The following is an 18555-nucleotide window of genomic DNA, read 5'->3' on the forward strand; positions in this document are numbered from 1 at the left end:
GTAGAAAACATAGACCCAGAGCTACATATAGAATAAATACAACTATGTTAAAAAATCCAAAGGCAGCTTAGAAAAGGACACAGAAGCAACATACTATTTGCTTTAGGTTATTTGCTTGGGACTATACTGATAAAGGAAAGGGATTTTGCATGAGATTCTATTCCATATTTTGTAATGTTTTTGCCTTTATTGATATCTGCAGTAGACAAATTCAAGAAGGTCATAAAATGACAATGGTTCAAAAAAACACTGGACTGTTAACGGTACAGAAGTGTCACTCACTAGTCTTTCCATATAAAAAAAAAAACTAGTTCTATTATCTTTCATCCCATTAATTACATAATCCATCCGAGGGACATTCCAAATACCCCATTTTCTTCAATGGGACCATTATACACCAAGTCACAACATGTTCAAGTCATCAATGATTTTACCATTTCCATCTTCCCCATACAATCAGCTGTCAAGTCCTCACAAGTCTACCTTCACATAATTCAACTCTCATAAAGACTAATTCCAGAAGGAACATAAAATTCAACTGTTTCTACACCCTCATTTCAAAAATAAAGAAATAGAAGCCCTTAGATTTTAAATTATTTGCCCCAGGTTATTTACTACTTATATAATTAGTTAACTAATTCAAGATTCAAATTCAGGTCCTCTGATTCCCAAAAAAGTAATCTTTCTATTCTACTACATTGCTTAATTAGTTCTTAAATTTATCCCTATCTTTTCTATTCCTAATACCACCAAATTAGACAGGTTTTCTTTGCATCAATCTATCCCAAAAACATTAAATTTCTGACTATGGAATTATGACTACTTAGGTACTACACTCATAAGAATAAAGAAATTATTAGTAATCTTGGAGAGAGCAATTTCAAGTAATGATGTATTGGAAACCAGACTGAAAGGGATTAGGAAATTACATTCTAATAGGGTTTTAACAGGTATTCTAGAATCCAGTCTACCTTTCCCCAATCCATTCTTCAGAGCACTACTGAAATTAAACTCATATTGTTCCTCTAGTAAGGCCTTCTGATGACTCCCTAAAGCCTACTAATCTTCTAAAATCTGGGGTTACTCTATCTTTTGCACTCTTATTTCTCATCACTTTCCTCTATTCTATTCCCCAAACTTCTGCCTTAAACAGTTTTAAATACAGATTCAGCATCCCATTCCCGCAGTCCAAATCAGTTTTCAGGAAAACTCCACTTTACCACAAATAATTTATTCCCACCACCTTCTTGAACAAAAGCTTACAATGTCTTCTCCAAGTAGAATTTCTCTAACTATAGCTTGAGCTACCTTGTTTCTGGATGTTATTCTCTACTGCAGTTTCCCTTTAACAAGTCAATATTTCTCATGATATTTGTCCTCTGATTTCAAAGAAGTCCATGATGATGCCATGACAAGTAGTGAATTGGATTTCGGGGGGGGGGGGGGCGGGGTGCTGTGCTCAGCCACCAAACTCATTTTCTCCTCCAAAGCCATCTGGATCCAGTGGCCAAATAATATTAAAACATGAAAACCTTTACATACTTCAACAAGGCATTTAAATTAAAAAATTAATTAAAAAGCATTTATTAAACTATTGCTATGTGCCACTAAATGCTTAGACCTTGGGACAAAGATAACAAGAATGAAACAATATCTATTCCCTTGTCTTCCACACAATTCACAAATAAAATACCTTATCAATTCTCTACAAACAGAAAGTCTGCAATAATCTAAAGAGAAATTAATTCAATTTGTATTGAAATCTCATTTATTTAATAATTATCTATTGCTTTAGAAATATCTCAGAGAAGTGACAATTTCCTGCCTCTCTTAAAATGTAAACATGTCTTAGTAAATGCTTTTAAAGGAAAAGTCAAGCAAGGAAAAGTGGCTGAGCTTCCTCCTGAATGAAGAGGCTATCTGATCTGTTATGACATTTACCATGAAATGCTTATTCGGCTCTATTAATATTTTTCTGCTTATTAAAAACTTGTAACTTTTAATCAATGGAAAATTTTGGAAGAAAAAAGTAAAAAAGAAAACTTACGTGATATAACACTATCCATATACTGAGGTAAATAAGGAGCCCAAGCATCAATTGTTTCTTTTCGTCCTCCTTGTTCAATCCTTCTTAGCTCAGCCAACAGCAAAGCTTGAGCTGCTTCTCTTACCTGAATTCAAACATAAATGGAAAAATCAGAAAACATGAGCATGTTTACTTATAGATATTACAGGAACAGGGGAAGTAAAACTGTATTTGATTCGGTTTATCACCTATAATGAAATAAAGCAAACAAGAATATAGTAAGCCAAATTATTTACCCAAGGAAAAAACTCACCTCATGGAAGAATTAATAATAATAATAATAATAACCATCATCATCATCATCATCATCATCAATAAATATTAGGTGCCTAATAAGTGCCAGGCCCCATGCTAAGCACTGCAGGTCCCAAAAGAGGAAAAAAGCAGTCCCTGCCCTCAAGGTACTCTATATGTACGTATGTATATATTATCTAAGCTTGGCCTATCCATGAGCAGGGAATATTTCTTTTATTTGTTTGAAATTTCTGTGAAAACTGTTTTGTAAATGTGCATACAGTTCCTGAATTTGTCCTGGCAAATAAACACAAAAATATTTTGCATTTTCTGCCAATATTTTAAATGGAATTTCTCTTTCTAGTTCCTCCTCCTGGATTTCATGGGTAATATAAATAAATTCTGATGATGTTTTTGGGTTTGTCTCCTCAAATGTCTTCATATTTCAAGGCAATCTCAGATGTTCATAAAACTCATTAAAATTATTTTAATTTAATTTTTTTAGCCTTATGACATCTAGAAACTAGTGAAGTTGTAAGATTTAATGAATGTTAAAAAGATATACAACCATATGTGTTTATATGATTTACATAATCTTAAAACAAAAATAAATCCTCCTTTCCATCAAAATAGTCTATAAATTCTTTCTGTACTTAACAGAATTCTACTTATGTGCTATCATAAATTGCTTTAAGAAAATGCTAAGAAACATTTTAATTAGAAAGCTATCAAATTTTTGTTCCGGGGGCAGTTAGGAGGTGCAGTGGATAGAGCACTAACCATGGAATCAGGAGAATCTGAGTTCAAATATAGACTCAGACACTTAATAATTACTTAGCTGTGTGACCTTGGGCAAGTCACTCCATTGCCTTGAAAAATCAATAAATAAATTGATAAATAAATTTTTGTTCCAATTTTCATCACCAATTCTCTTTATGAAAGCTACACACTTAAGTACCATTTCTTTTGATTTTTTTTTAAAAAATCACATTAATCATGTCAGAAAAACTAAGTCATTTTACAAATTCAATAATATCTAAATAAGATTTAAGCTGAAATATCTTTGACTTAATGGAATTTTTAAATGAATTTAAATATTTATAAATGTGACAATAAAACTAAATACTACTATATGAAGGAAAAAAGTTTAAAACATATCTGGGACATTCCTAGGAAGTGGTAGACTGCAAACTGCAGATTACAATTTCTTTTCCCTACTTCAGTATTTGTTGTATAGCTCTATATTCTTCTTTTTTACAAAAATATTTCTAACTTCTGGTTGTTGAACCTTTTCAAACAGTTTCTGATAACATAAATACATCAACATAAAACAATATATTTTACTACTGGGTTGTGATCTGATTTAATCATTGCATATTTTTAACATAAAGGCAAAAAAATTCAAACATCCTAACCTCTGATAGGGAGAATGAAATCTACGAAATTTGTCATTTATAGATCATAGATCACAGATCAAGAGGTAAAGGTACTCCAGAGATCAGAAGCAGGATTTGAAGTCAAGTTCCCAGCATTCTTTTTGCTATATCATATAGATATGTAAATTACTGTAAATTGCCACTCTCTACATTTCTCCACAAAGTAATTAGAAAAACATAAAAAAAGTTTAGAGAAATTATAACTTCACGGCTATCTTTAAGATCCCAGGAGCATGCTAAGAAGGAGCATCAGAAAAGCATTTTAGTAAAGATGTTTCCTAAATGTATAACTTTAATATTACCTCCAGGCATCGATCCTGCCATCTACGAGCCAGCATTTCTAGAAGTGGAGGTCTAAATTTATCCAATCCCAATAGATCTGGAAGCATAACACAATGCATAGCAGCTAGCTGACTCCATCCTGTTGAAATATATAAAAATTACATTAAGAATCTATTCACCAAGAACACCAAAAACTAAAATAGCTATATTCTAAGAAAATAAAAAATACATAGGTTCATTGAAATGCTCTATAATATACATTTTATACAACATTGAAGACACTGTAAATTCAATTCAAAAAAATAAACAATGTATGGTAGCCAAAAATCAACATAAATTAATCTTTAAAATAACATTTGTTTTTAAAGTCTGCAAAAATTCTAAGAAAAAACAACTATTTAATAAAATTTCCAAGTAAAATAAGATACAAAATAAGAAAACAAAATGTAAAAGCAGGTCATTGGAAAAAATGGAAAATATGAGTAAAATAAGTTACATAGGAAAAAACAGCTTAAAAACCCCAATAAATGTACACATTTGAAGTTGTTTTCAAATAGTTTAAAGGGTTACCATGAAGCAATGAAAAAATGGGTGCATATCAGTTTAAATACAGCCACCTGTAAGACTTATCTATGGCAAAAGGTAATTTATTCCTGTTGTGCCAGGAATTGTTGTTAGACAACCAGATTTCAAGGTCTTCAATAGTATTCATATTAGACGTGAATAAACAGAGTGCCAACTTTGGAAGGGAAAAATAATCCTAGTAAAACTTCTATGAGTTGCAATCACTTCAAACTAGAGGAGGAAGAAAGTTATTATTTTTTCAATCTTCTTGTTCTCAAAATAGATTTCTGTAAATTTGAAAAGATGTTATGATCCAGGAAACAACACTGTTTTATATGACTAAAATATACCTAAACTATTTGATTACATTTACATCTTTTTTCATTGTAAATATTAACAGTTTCTGATTTAATCATTTAAAATAAGAACACTACATAAAGTCGATGTCTTGAAATGCCTCTAAAAGGGCAATTTTCAAGTCTTAAAAATAATTAAGAATGTTTTGCAATAAACAGTTTTATCATAACTTGGAATGTTTCTGAATAAGGTTTAAATTTGTGAACAGGAAACCATTATGATTAAGCATCATCAGTTATTAATAAGAAAAAAATTAGAGGTATCTTGACATAGCTGATAAAAAGCTGGCCTTGAAGTCAGAAAGATCTGCATTCAAACAACAGCTCTACATTTCCTTGCTAAGTGACCTCGGGCAAATCACTTAACTTCCTAAAGTCCCAGGCAATATTCTAAGACCCTACACTGTGGCATAAGGCCAGACCAAAAATAAAAAAGTAAAAAATATATGTTTAAATGTCACAAAAACCTATGGTCATATTTTTTGTGGGTGAAGGGAAAAGGGAGTCACACAATATTTTAACATGATCACAATTTTCCCATTTAGCACTAATGATTTTTCATCTTTCAAAACAGAACTATGATTCTAATTATTAATTGCTATTCCCTTTTTATTGATATTATCATCATATCTTTGGCATTAATACTAAACCAAAAACAGATTCAGTCTTAAGTCCTCATCCTTTTGCTTTTATATGAACCAAACAGTTGAGTGATGCAGATCAGTTAGTATTCCTTTGTTTCTAATTGAGCTGTCTTTTATCAAAGGGTCCAAAATGACAGTGCCATCTAAGATACTAGAAACCAACCCATTTTACATTTTGTACAATATACAAAGGAATAGAACAACCAGGACTTCATTGGGATTCTGAGAATAGAAGGATTAAAATGATGCCTACCCAGATGCTTGGGAAAATTATGTATTCAACATAGTAAATTATGAGAAAAAATATTTTAGTCCTACTTCTTCAACTAATTTACCTTACTTTAGATCAAACTATATAAAAACAATAAACCCATTAGTGGTCCTTTTGAAGCTTTGTAAAGTTTCAAGTACTATATAATTATGAGTCATTATATCTGCACATAGAGAAGAAGAGGGACAGCTAGGTGGAGCAATAGATAGAATACTAGCCCTGGAGTCAGGAGGACCTAAGTCCAAATCCAACCTCAGACACTTAATAATTACCTAGTTGTGTGATCTTGGGCAAGTCACTTATCCCCACTGCCTTGCAAAAAAACTTAACCCCACTGCCTTGCAAAAAAAAAAAACATTAAAAAAGGAAAGGAAATGAGTGATTTCTAATCAGCACAAAATAGAAAAGGATTACAGTCAATGATCTGAAGAATTTGAAAGAGTGAATACAAAATTAAGAGACTATCTATATATCTCTCATCAAAACATCACCCTACAATAAAAGCAAAAAATGTCTATTTAACCAAGGTGATAAGATCAAAAGGAAATAAATTTACTAATTCTAAAACCAGGGAACACCTAAACCAAGCAAAGGAAAAAAAACCTAAAACCAACTATATCTACTTTCTCACACTGTTTCACATTTAAATTTAACAACTTTGTGCTTCCAGAGTAGAAATTCTTGCTTAATTCTAATTTGGTTTAAAAAATCTGTAAGATTAAAATCAAGACAATAACAACTATTTATACATATTAGCAAACAATATCATAAAAAAGGAATGTGGAGATCCCAGAAATAAAGATGAATGCATAAATTAGATAAAAGAACCATGTCATACTAAGATAAAACATAAGTTGAAAGAATAGGATAAGTTGTTAGAAACTTAAGAAAAAATACCTTCATTTACTAAGAAACAGGCATGTAAAGCAGGAGTAGAAGCAGGGTCAGAACCAGAGTGATCAGTATCAGACCGAGTGGAAACGACAGGTGCAGCAGCTTGCAGAGGAAATAGAAGAAATAAAGAGGAGAGAAATTGAGGCACAGTCTGAAAAAATAGCTCAGTATTAGTGAAGAATGAAAAAAATTAAATAGGCAAAAACTGGTGAATGTAAAACTGAAAAATAAAATTTTTAATAAGAATTGTAAGATCAAGAAGAATTAGGGGAAAATTAATAAAGGTCAAACTCCAAAATTAACTTTTAATATTTAATACTGCATATAGTTAAAACTTCTAACATTCCAAGCAACTCTAACCTTAATCAAGAAAAGACAATAACATTTTCAAATAGCAAAAATATTGTGGCAAAAAATAAAATAAAAATTTCATCTTACTCTGAAATATCCTTATTTCTCAAATGCTAGTCATGTAGTATAGTGATATAATTTTACAACAGCATTTTTTCTAATGTTCAGATTATTTTAAAATATGAAATCTATCTGCTTTTTTATATACAATAACTATAATGAAAAACAGCAACTTGCAAATAATGCATTTGAAATATAAACTAAGAAAATATTTACACAGCACTATGTTCACTGCAGTTTTTTAAAGTTCCTATGATATATGAACCAAGGCTTTAGAAACTAACTACTGGGAACTGTGTAATTCTTAATGTAATTACAGAACAAAACAAATAATACATTTTATCTTACCACTAACAAGCCTTGACTAAAATTATCATATGAAAAGGGAAAAAGGACCTTATGGCACACACATTCTTTGACAGGGGTCAATGTTTAGATTTAGAGGTCACCATTTGACACTTCCTTCCTATGGAGAAATTACCATATGTCATGCACAAGCATCTCCAAATGAATCCCTTTCCTTTATTCTGTCATTGAACTGCAGCAATAGGTTCAAGCTCCCGAGCAGATTAGGCATTGTCTTCTGACTGGTATGTTTGCTTTGCATGCAGTGAACTGCTTTTTGACACCACGGGACATCTGCATGAAAACTACTTTGTCATAATTTCCACATGGATGCAGCATAATGTCAACTCCGCATACACGTGTAAGGGATACAGTCCAAATAGCAAAGGTCTGTCCAACAGAAGAAAAGTAAACTTCTCTGAGCAAACTCAATATTCAACTTCCATAAGTGAAATTAAAAAGAAAGTCTTTCAAAACCATGGGGGGAGGGGCGGCTAGGTGGCAGGGGCAGTTAGGTGGCACAGTGGATAGAGCATTGACCCTGGAATCAGGAGTACCTGAGTTCAAATCCAGCCTCAGACACTTAATAATTACCTAGCTATGTGGCCTTGGCCAAGCCACTTAACCCTGCTGCCTTACAAAAAAAAAAAACCTAAAAAAAAAAAACACGGGGGATAATCTTTTTCTTTTGACTCAGGGAATTTTAAATGATTTTAACTTTCCTAGGGAAAAAAACAAAGACTGCCTGCCTTTATTCATGTAATTGATAAAAATCGAACTCATCTTCCAAAGTGATGCATATTTCTAAAGAACATATTTGTTCTTCAAACTCTTTCCTTCAAGTATCAGGATGTAGGCTAAATCCAGGTACAACAAGCATCTAAAATATATGCTTTCTGATGCACAGAAACAAAGTGAGTCCCAGCTATGGCTGGGGAGTAAGCTTCCATGCCTCAGCAATTTTTCTTCTCCTGTTGCTACTACAGCTTGAGAAAGTCAAAGAAGGGGTCCTGCCCTGATTCTACTCTTGAGGGTTCCCAAGAACTTGGGACATTCCATTATTTCACTAAGGAAAAAGAAAACTAGTCCTCTTAGAAGCCAAGTAATAGGGGTCCTGCCCTGATTCTACTCTTGAGGGTTCCCAAGAACTTGGGACATTCCATTATTTCACTAAGGAAAAAGAAAACTACTCCTCTTAGAAGCCAAGTAATACTAATTCTTTCTCCCTATGCCTCTTCTTCACAAAGTATAATAGAAAAAGAAGGAAGTAACTAAATAAGTGAACAGGAATTACTAAATTATGACAGATTAGTAACTAGATAAAATATTTATGCTGAAACATTCATTTTCTTTTTTTTTTAGGGTTTTTTTTTTTGTAAGGCAAATGGGGTTAAGTGGCTTGCCCAAGGTCACACAGCTAGGTAATTATTAAGTGTCTGAGACCGGATTTCAACCCAGGTACTCCTGACTCCAGGGCCAGTGCTTTATCCACTTAGCCACCTAGCCACCCCCGAGACATTCATTTTCTTTTAGCATTCTATGTCCCTTAAAAGGTCATCCACTAGTCAAATTTAATTAAAGAATCAATATATCTTAAAAGGACTGGGCATTATATGTATCTATAGTTACAAAAAAAGTTATAAAATAATGTACGAAATCCATATTTATCTGATTCATTTCATATAAGAAACAGCTTAGGAATTTTTTCTGGCCATTATAAATCAAGAAAAAAATTAAAACAAATATTCTAATTGGAATATGCAATGACAGAAAGTATGCAGTTTCAAGATAAGAAAGTTCTGTATTACCATTAAAAAAAATTCAGGCTGATTAATCAAGGGATATATGCAGTTAGATTAAAAAAGATTGTCTTAGAATCTAGGACTTCTGATTTACACCACACAATTTATTAAAGATTTTGTTTTCCTATATCTGAAAGAACACATCACAGATGTCTGTCCTTTCTCAAAAGGACGAGAAAAACAGAAGAAAAAATATTTTAAGAAAAATAGTCTTGAGAAGAACCAAAAGCTATTTTATTCCTTTGTTCTAGTTGAGGGTCCAAAATTATGATTCTCTACATTTTGTCAGAAATGTCTTTTAAATCCTACTGTTAAATAGTTTGCAGAATATGACAGTTAAAAAGGGGGGGGGGGAGATCAAAAGTCATCTAGTACAGCACATTTGTTTTACAGATGAGAAAACTAAAGCCAGAGAAATTAAGTCACTTGCCCATGGTCACAAAGGCAAATTCCTAGAAATAGTAGAAATTAGAATATAATTAGTCCTCCTATTAAAACAAACACAAATACACACAAATCATGCCTTTCTCAAATTCTAATTTTATATGAAAAAATCTCACGTTCAGTCTAGACAGAAATATCCACGTCTTTCACTGCAATTTATTATACAGAATGTTTCAACAGTTATGATTTCCTTCTTTTCAATCCTCTGAGTATGGGGCCTTGCTATATTATAAACTATACTTTTCTTACTGGCATTATAGTGCAAATAAGAATGACTTAAATAATATTTAAAGCATATTTCTCAGCAATAAGTTACTCTGTATATTGGTTGAAACACATCAGCCTAATAATCTAATATCCATAATGTAAGGAAAATAAAGGAAAACAGAAAAATGAGAAATGCAAATTGCATCAGAGAAGCCAAGAAACACTATCAATAAGTAAAGAGTATTGGTCCATTTCCAGAAAAGAAAAAATCGAGTTGAAAGAGAGAAAGTGATCAGAAAATTTAAAAAAAATTAAGTGATTCTTCCAATTTGACATTTCAAAAATTTGTAATACTGATTAATAATTTAAACAAAATCTCAACATGATAACCATCTTGTTACTTGGAAATTATGGGGAGAGGGAAGGGGAAGAAAGCTATAAAGAAACTAAGGGATACTATATGGATAATTTCCATCCTACTTATTTACTATTTTCAATTTTCTGCAGTGGACATGCCATTAGTAATGCTAATATGAAAGCTATATTTAATAAATTTATGAATTTTGTTTTTGCATGGAATTCCATCAGATTTGGTAGATGAATTTTCCACTGACCTTTTAAAAATATTAAGAATTAAGGACTAGGGGCAGCTAGGTTGCTCAGTGGATAGAGTATCAGCCCTGGAGTCAGGAGGACCTGAATTCAAATCCAGTCTCAGACACATAATAATTACCTAGTTGTGTAACTTTGGGAAAGTCACTTAATCCCACTGCCTCAAAAAAAAATAAAAGAATTAAGGACTATCAATTTACTTCCAATTGTTTTTTTTTCTTAATGCCTAACTTTCTGAAATAATGCTTTCAATAAATGCTTTGAATAAATCAGATAAATTTAATTTTCTAGTTCCTGCTAATTTCTGGTACAAATGGCAACTATAACTAAGCTTTCTTTAAAAAAAATTAAACAATAAAACCCAGAACTCAAAACTTAAATTTCTCATTAAAAAGGATTACCACATCCTAAGAAATAAGGAAATTCCCAAAGGTTTCACTAAATAATAGTTTACCACTAAAGTATAAATGATCTAAATGAATTAACTCTGAAAAGACTTTTTATCTTTCCCAGACTACCACACTAAATCTATGCCCTCTCTTCACCCTGATGTCCAACATTCCCAAAGAAACTCAATTCTCTAAACCTTAAGGGCTTAATTTGCCTCCATATCAAGCCTTGACTTCATGAAAAATGATCTACAGTTGGTGTCTCCACCTTATATCCACCTACTCTGCCCACAATCTCATACATTCTGAACTTGATTCCCATAACTGATCAGAAATGACCATCTTAACAATGGTCATTCCTCAGTCCATTGATTCCCATAACTGATCAGAAATGACCATCTTAACAATGGTCATTCCTCAGTCCACATATTACTTGACCTATCTGTAGCATATAGTATTGCTAACACCTCCTTTTGCTAGAATCTCCATTCCTGGTCTCTTCGTTCTCTTCCTTTTTCTCTAAATGATTAATTTTCTCCCAATCCTTTTTAAGGTGGGTATTCTACTATTGGTTAAGATTCTCTCTCTATACTGGGGTTCTTAATCTTTTTTTGTGTGTGTCAGAGACCTCTTTGGCAGTCTGGTGAAGTCCTTAAGATTACAATTTTTAAATACATAAAAGAAATTATATGATTACATGCAAATTATATTGAAATCATTATCAATTTTTTTTTAGGTTTTTGCAAGGCAATGGGGTTAAGTAGCTTGCCCAAGACCACACAGCTAGGTAATTATTAAGTGTCTGAGGCCAGATTTGAACTTAGGTACTCCTGACTCCAGGGCTGGTGCTCTATCCACTGTGCAACCTAGCCACCCCCAAAATATTTTTAAAAGAAGTTCAATAACCCCAAGTTATGTAACTCTGCCCTATACTATCTTCCTTGGGAATTTCGTTTACTTCCTAGGTTTAGCAATAAATATTTGGAGACAGTTCCCAGATTTGTATCTCTAGCCTCATTATCTCTTCCATGGTTCATATTCATACCATCAAATTCATTTGGGAAATATTCACATAGTTATCAGAATGAAAAGTGTTCCTGCTTCCCAGTCATCTATATTCAAAATATTGGTTTTATAAATTTGAATTGACCCTTTCGTCAATAAGTCAATAAGTGCTGCTGAAATTTCTGCAATGCCTCCTCAACATCACCCTCCTCTCTGTTCCCACTACTCTCACTCTAGAACTGACCCTCATTACTTGGCTATAATACTAGAAAGAATTTGTGTACTGAAATAGCTTATGGATTTAAATACTTGCTTAATATTATGTGACTTCAGGCAAATCCCTTAATCTACAGTTATTTTTCCTCATCTGAAAAATAAGGAGGTTATATAAAATAATCTCAAAAGTCTCATTTATATTTCAATTTATAATATAGCAATTATTTTTTTTAGGTTTTTGCAAGGCAAATGGGGTTAAGTGGCTTGCCCAAGGCCACACAGCTAGGTAATTATTAAGTGTTTGAGACCGGATTTGAACCCAGACTCCAGGGTCGGTGCTTTATCCACTGCACCACCTAGCCACCCCTACATAATAGAGCAATTCTTAACAAGCACTTCAGGACAGTGTCTTCTCCCTTCTTTCACTCATTTGTTTAAAATTTAAGGCAATGGAGTTAAGTGACTTGCCCAAGGTCACACAGGTAGCTAATTATTAAGTCTGAGGCCACATTTGAACTCAGGTCCTCCTGACTCCAGAGCCGCTGCTCTATCCACTGCACCACCTAACTGCCCCTTTCATTTATTTTCACACCAGTGTCAGAACTAATCTTACTTTCTGCATAGATCAGGTCAACACATCCCTCTGTTCAGAAATCTTCAGCAGTTTCATAGTATCTACTGAGTCAAATTCAAATTACTTTGAAATTAAAAAGTCTTCCTTCTCAATCCCTTCCTTCTTCCTCTCCCTCTGTTTGATCTCCTACCTCCTTGCCTTTGCCCTGAAAGTCCAAGTCTGAGATGTATTCTCTCCTTACCTCTGTCTTAGATTCCCTTTCTCCTTTCAACATGAAACTCATGCACCATCTGAAGTCTTTCCTAATTTTCTTAATTACTAATATCCTCCCTCTTAAAATACCCTGTAATTTATCTGCTCTATATTTATTCTCTGCTTATATAGGGCCTGGTTAAAATATGAGTTACTTAAATAAATTGTTTAAATAAAAATAATTAAGTAATTTATTAAAAAAACAGGAAATTCTTGTCAATTACTCATGGATAGGCCGAGCTAATATAATAAAAATTTCAATTCTATCTAAATTAAATTACTCAGTATCAAACAAGACAAACTGCTAAAAAATTATTTTATAGAGGTAGAAAATAGTAACAAAATTATCTGTAAGAAAAAAGGTCAAGAATATCAAAGGAATTAATGAATAAAAATGCAAAGCCAGATCTAAAATTATATTATAAAATGGCAGTCATCAAAACTGTCTGATACTAAGAAATAGAATGATAGATCAGTGGAATAGATGAGGTACAAAAGAAAACAGTAGTAACTGGCTATAATAATCTACTATTTGATAATACCAAAGACTTCAGCTTCTGGAATAATAATGAATTATTGACAAAAACTGCTGAGAAAACTGGAAAATAGTGTAACAGAAACTAGGCATGGCCCAACATCTTATACCATTTATCAAGATAAGGCATAAATGGGAACATGATTTAGACATAAAGGATGATACCATAAGTCAATTAGAACAATGAATAGTTTAACTGTCAGATCTATGGAAAGGGGAGGAGTTTATAGAGAACATTGTAAAAGACAAAATGGATAATTTTGGTAATATTAAATTAAAAGGTTTTTGTACAAATAAAATCAAAGCAACCAAGATTAGAAAGAAAACAGAAAGCTGGGAAACTTTCTGATAAAGGACTAATATCTAAAAGATGTAGGAAGGGGCAGCTATATGGCACAGTGTATAGAGCACTGGTCCTGGAGTCAGGAAGAACAGAGTCCAAATGCGGCCTCAGACATTTGATACTTACTAGCTATGTAACCATGGGCAAGTCATTTAACTCCATTGCCCCAGAAAAAAAAAAGTGAAAGAGAAATGAGTCAAATTTACAAGAATACAAGTCATTCCCCACTAACCAATGGTCAAAGGATATAAACAGATAGTTTTCGATTGATGAAATTAAAACTATCTAAATTTATATAAAAACATGCTCTAAATCATTATTGATTAGAGAAATGCACATTAAAACAACTCTGTCAGATGGGCTAATTCAATAAAAAAGGAAAATGATGAATGTTGGAGAAAAACTGCAATGCCTCCTCAACATCCCTGTGGGAGAACTGTGACACTAATGCACTGTTGGTAGAGTTGTGGACTAATCAAACCATTGCAGAGCAATTTGGAACTCTCCCCAAAAGGCTATATAAAACTGTGCTTAAATCTTACAATACCTCCCTCTACTGGGTCTATATCCCAAAGAGAAAAGACTCATATACAAAAATATCCATAGCAGCTCTTTTTGTGATAAAGACTTGAAAACTGAGGGGATGCCCATCAAATGGGGAATGACTGAACAAATAGTGGCAAATGAATGTGATGGAGTACTATTGTTCTGTAAGAAATCACGAGCAGGCAAATTTCAGAAAAACCTGGAAAGATTTAAATGAACTGATACTTAGTGAAGTGAGCAGAAGCATAAGAAGACTGGACACATTAATATTGGGTGATGACCAACTATGATGGACTTAGTTCCCCTCAGCAGTTAAGTGATCAAAGATAATTCTAAAAGACTTGTGATGGAACATATCATTGACATCCAGAAAAAAAAAAAAACTATGGGGTCTGAATGAGTACACTATTTTCATTTTTTAAAGTTTTTTATGCTTTTATACTTTCTCATGGTTTTTCCCTTTTGTTCTGATTCTTCTTTCCAGCATGACTAATATAGAAATAATTTAAACACCTATATCAAGATTACTCACCTATATCAACATATACCTTGGAAAAGGTGAAGGGAAGGGAGGGAGGTAGAAAAATGTGGTACTCAAAATTTTACAATAAATGAATGTTGTAAAACTAGCTTTACATGTAATTAAAAAATAAACAATTTTTTAAAATGTGAGTTGCATTGAAGTAAAGATTGTTTCATCCTTTAGATTTATATTCCTAGTTCCTAGTATAAGTATCTGACATAGTATACATTTGATAATGCTTTATAATTAATTAGCCTTTCCTTTCCCAATCCTTTCACATATCGAACTGCTAAAATTCAAACCAAATATCATTTCAAGCAGCATGCTGATCATGTCTAGTCTGCCAAAATTTTGCTATTAATCTTCACCCATCTCAACACTAACCTCCCATGGTATTTTTTTGCATCTTTTAATAATGCCCTTATCATGTTATAATTACCTATTTAATTAACATTCCTACTTTATTATAAATTCTATTGGGGCAGAAACTGTATTTTATCTAATTTTTCTATTTCCCTTCAGACCTAGCACAGCATAAGGATTAATCACTTAATAAAAATTTACAGAGTTTTGAATTCACTAAATTCTTCATATATATATATATATATGTATATATATATATATATTTGCATACACACATATAAAAAAGTAATCAAAATAGCTATCTTTGAAACTTCATTATCGCATCTTGTAGGACTATGCTATTGGAATACTTTAGAGGTCTTTCAAGTGACCTCTAATGAAGTCCTTTTTATGGACTTCAAGAACTAAGTTTCCTGGATAAAGTTAAAAATGCATCCTCCTCTTTAGCCTAGATAGTTATAGCAATGCACTATTACATTTTTAGTTACTCAATAAACTTTTATATGATTTGAAGAATAATAGTACTTCTAAAAGTACTAAATAGTACTAATAAAAGTTCAGAATAGTACTTCTAAAAGGAAATGAATGGCTTGATATGTTTTTAAAATATTACTCTTAGTATTAATTATATTATTTTTATATACTATAAAATATTTCAGAACAATTTAACTAGTCTTCATAAACTCATGAACTTTAAACAAAGTCAAGTTTTGCACCACTGTTTTCAAAAAGTAGAAAACAAATCAATCAAAAAGAAAATTATCTTTTTTTTACTTTGTATCATCTACACCAAGATCACATAGATAAAGCTCTGTGTAAATATGGCTAATGAAGGCAATAAGACTAATTACTTTTTGTAATTTTCACAGATCATATCAAAAGTATCTTTAAAATAACTGAAAAAAATACTTGGTCAATGGCTAATTCATAATGATACACTGTGGAACAAACCAACAGAGGAGATAATGATAACTAAGATTTGATATTAGTAACTAGCCTTTAAATGTAGGATGAGATAATGAAATAAAGATTTTCATATACAATCCTAAGAATATAGAAAATGACTACTGAACATAGTGTCATATTAGTTCAATAAATCTTGGGCAATTTCTGTACATTGATAAAACTAATAATGCAAGGGAAATTATTTATATGGAATCAAAAAGGTTAATGTAATTTTTGTGGAGATGTGTAAACATTTCAGGTAGTGCCACCATAGAGATGACTAATGAATGAGAATATTTTTAAAAGACCCTGAGAATCATTTAAAAAACAATGTTGAGTCATTGCCTGACATCATCAGAATTGGATTAAGGATAAAAACTAGAAGGATGTAAATTTCTTAGCTATATACATTCAAAGAGACATCAGTGAGTACCGTGAGATGTAGAACCATCAGAAACAACAGGTTTATTAGAGTGAAAAGTAAAGTTGCAATCTAAATACTAAATTGAATCATGCCTAATTTGGGCTCTTGCTGTCATGAAATATTGACATACCCAAAGAAAGAAGAAACAGGAAGTTTGGGGATTCTATATGCCTTCGTCTGAACTTCAAGTAATTTTATACAATACAATAAGAAAGAAGTCACTTCCCCACGTTTCATCAGAGGAGCTGAAATATAAGACCTTTTTATTTAAAACTTTTAGGAATGTATTATACAATGGTAAAATCTTTGTGATTAAAGCAGTATCAATATTCAAACATAGTAAATCTTAATTTACAGTCTAATACCAAACAGTATCCAATCATCAAGCTTTATCATTAGTAATGCCTAGTCCAAAATCCTGGAGTAATGCTGTACAGAACACTCAATTCTTATTCAATATAATCTATTAAATATTTTCAATAAGATAGAAAGATTTTAGGAAACTGGGAAGTTTGCTTTATAAAGCATCAATAAAACGTTCTCTATATATTTTGCCATTCTAGGCCTAGAGAATCATAGCAATGAATAAATATGAAATTGCAAAAATGTATGTGTATTTTTGTATATAGATACACACAGGACTAAAGATCAAAGCTATTCAGTAGTTACAGGAAATCATATATATGAAAGTACACAAGAGATCTCTGAAAAAATGGAACACACTTAATTTTAAGGGATCACCTTTATTATGGTGAATATGTTTATCTGACAATTTAAAATTCAACAACTTTGCCCCTACACTGTTGTTTTGATAAAAAAAAAATAGAAACAAAAACTTCCAAGTCAAACAATTAGTTTTGGTAAAGTCTAATTCACTGTTTCTTTTGAATTTCAATCAGTTTCCTTCTGAACACTTTTGTTTTTGAAAACGACTCTTTCCAATATAGAAGTTCTGTGAGTTATTCTCTTTTACAATAAAACTTCCTAAATTTGCAATGAAGACTAATCTATATTGTCTCCTATCACAAAAATAAATTTAAGGTCTATTAGATCAGAAAATGCAGCCATTTCTCTTATATAGACCTGAAGGCAGCTCCTACAACTAACTCTAGAAAAATAAATGTGAATTTCTAATGAACACTGATTTTATACAACTACTGGAATAACTGCAGAAATAAGGGTTTGTATGCACTGCACCAAGGTGAATATGGGGAAAAGAAAATCATAAATCCCAATAAAAACAAAGAGATGAACTAGGTAGAGTAGAAAGATAAAGTGATCTAACTGCTACAGTAAAATCAGAGGATACTACAAATGCTCTCTTCCATTTGAAAGAGATCACTGCATTCCAGAATGTCATTCAGAAATGTCTTAATGTCTGACCCTATGTCACTTGAGGCTGTGAATGTCTGTGGTCTTTACTGCAAGAGACAGAGATCTGAGAAGTTAGTAGATGTTATACAGATTAAGGCTATTCAAATGGAAGTTCTTGACCTTATTGCCTAAAATGAGTCTTCCAAAGAATCTCGGTACTAAATGACCTTCTCAGGGCTTTCAATGCTCACTTCTTTGCCAAGCAGCAGCAGCATTAATGCCTGAGCACTTAGCCATTTGAACCAAAAGAAAGTGGACTGACTTGATCAAGTCAGCCAACTTAAAACCAGTAGCTTGGTGGCATGATTAATACAAAGTGAATATGCCACAAACTGCTGCTGATGCACTCTCCAAAAATCTGCTACCATTGCAGGAGTGAAAAATAAGTCAAAGAAAAAACACCTAGAAAAATATTTTTTAAGCACTTTAATAGTGATAAGTCTGAGATGAGAGTTTACGCTAATTAAGTGAAAGACAT

The 18555-nt window shown here is 32.2% G+C and overlaps 1 protein-coding gene across 2 annotated transcripts in view; it reads right to left on the reverse strand.

Annotated features, from left to right (window-relative positions):
* Nucleotides 1–18555, reverse strand: part of WDR7 (WD repeat domain 7) — a 483043-nt gene that overhangs the window by 335062 nt on the left and 129426 nt on the right. The window contains exons 16-18 of one of the 2 annotated variants that reach the window (XM_074208024.1): nucleotides 6771–6869; nucleotides 4059–4177; nucleotides 2048–2171 (exon numbers count right to left, since the gene is read on the reverse strand). In XM_074208024.1, coding sequence (XP_074064125.1) covers nucleotides 2048–2171; nucleotides 4059–4177; nucleotides 6771–6869 — 342 coding nt within the window. The remainder of the gene's footprint in view (nucleotides 1–2047; nucleotides 2172–4058; nucleotides 4178–6770; nucleotides 6870–18555) is intronic. The other variant, XM_074208025.1, reaches the window with a different exon arrangement.

Source organism: Macrotis lagotis, chromosome X (genome assembly GCF_037893015.1).
Source record: "Macrotis lagotis isolate mMagLag1 chromosome X, bilby.v1.9.chrom.fasta, whole genome shotgun sequence".
Lineage (NCBI taxonomy): Eukaryota > Metazoa > Chordata > Mammalia > Peramelemorphia > Peramelidae > Macrotis > Macrotis lagotis.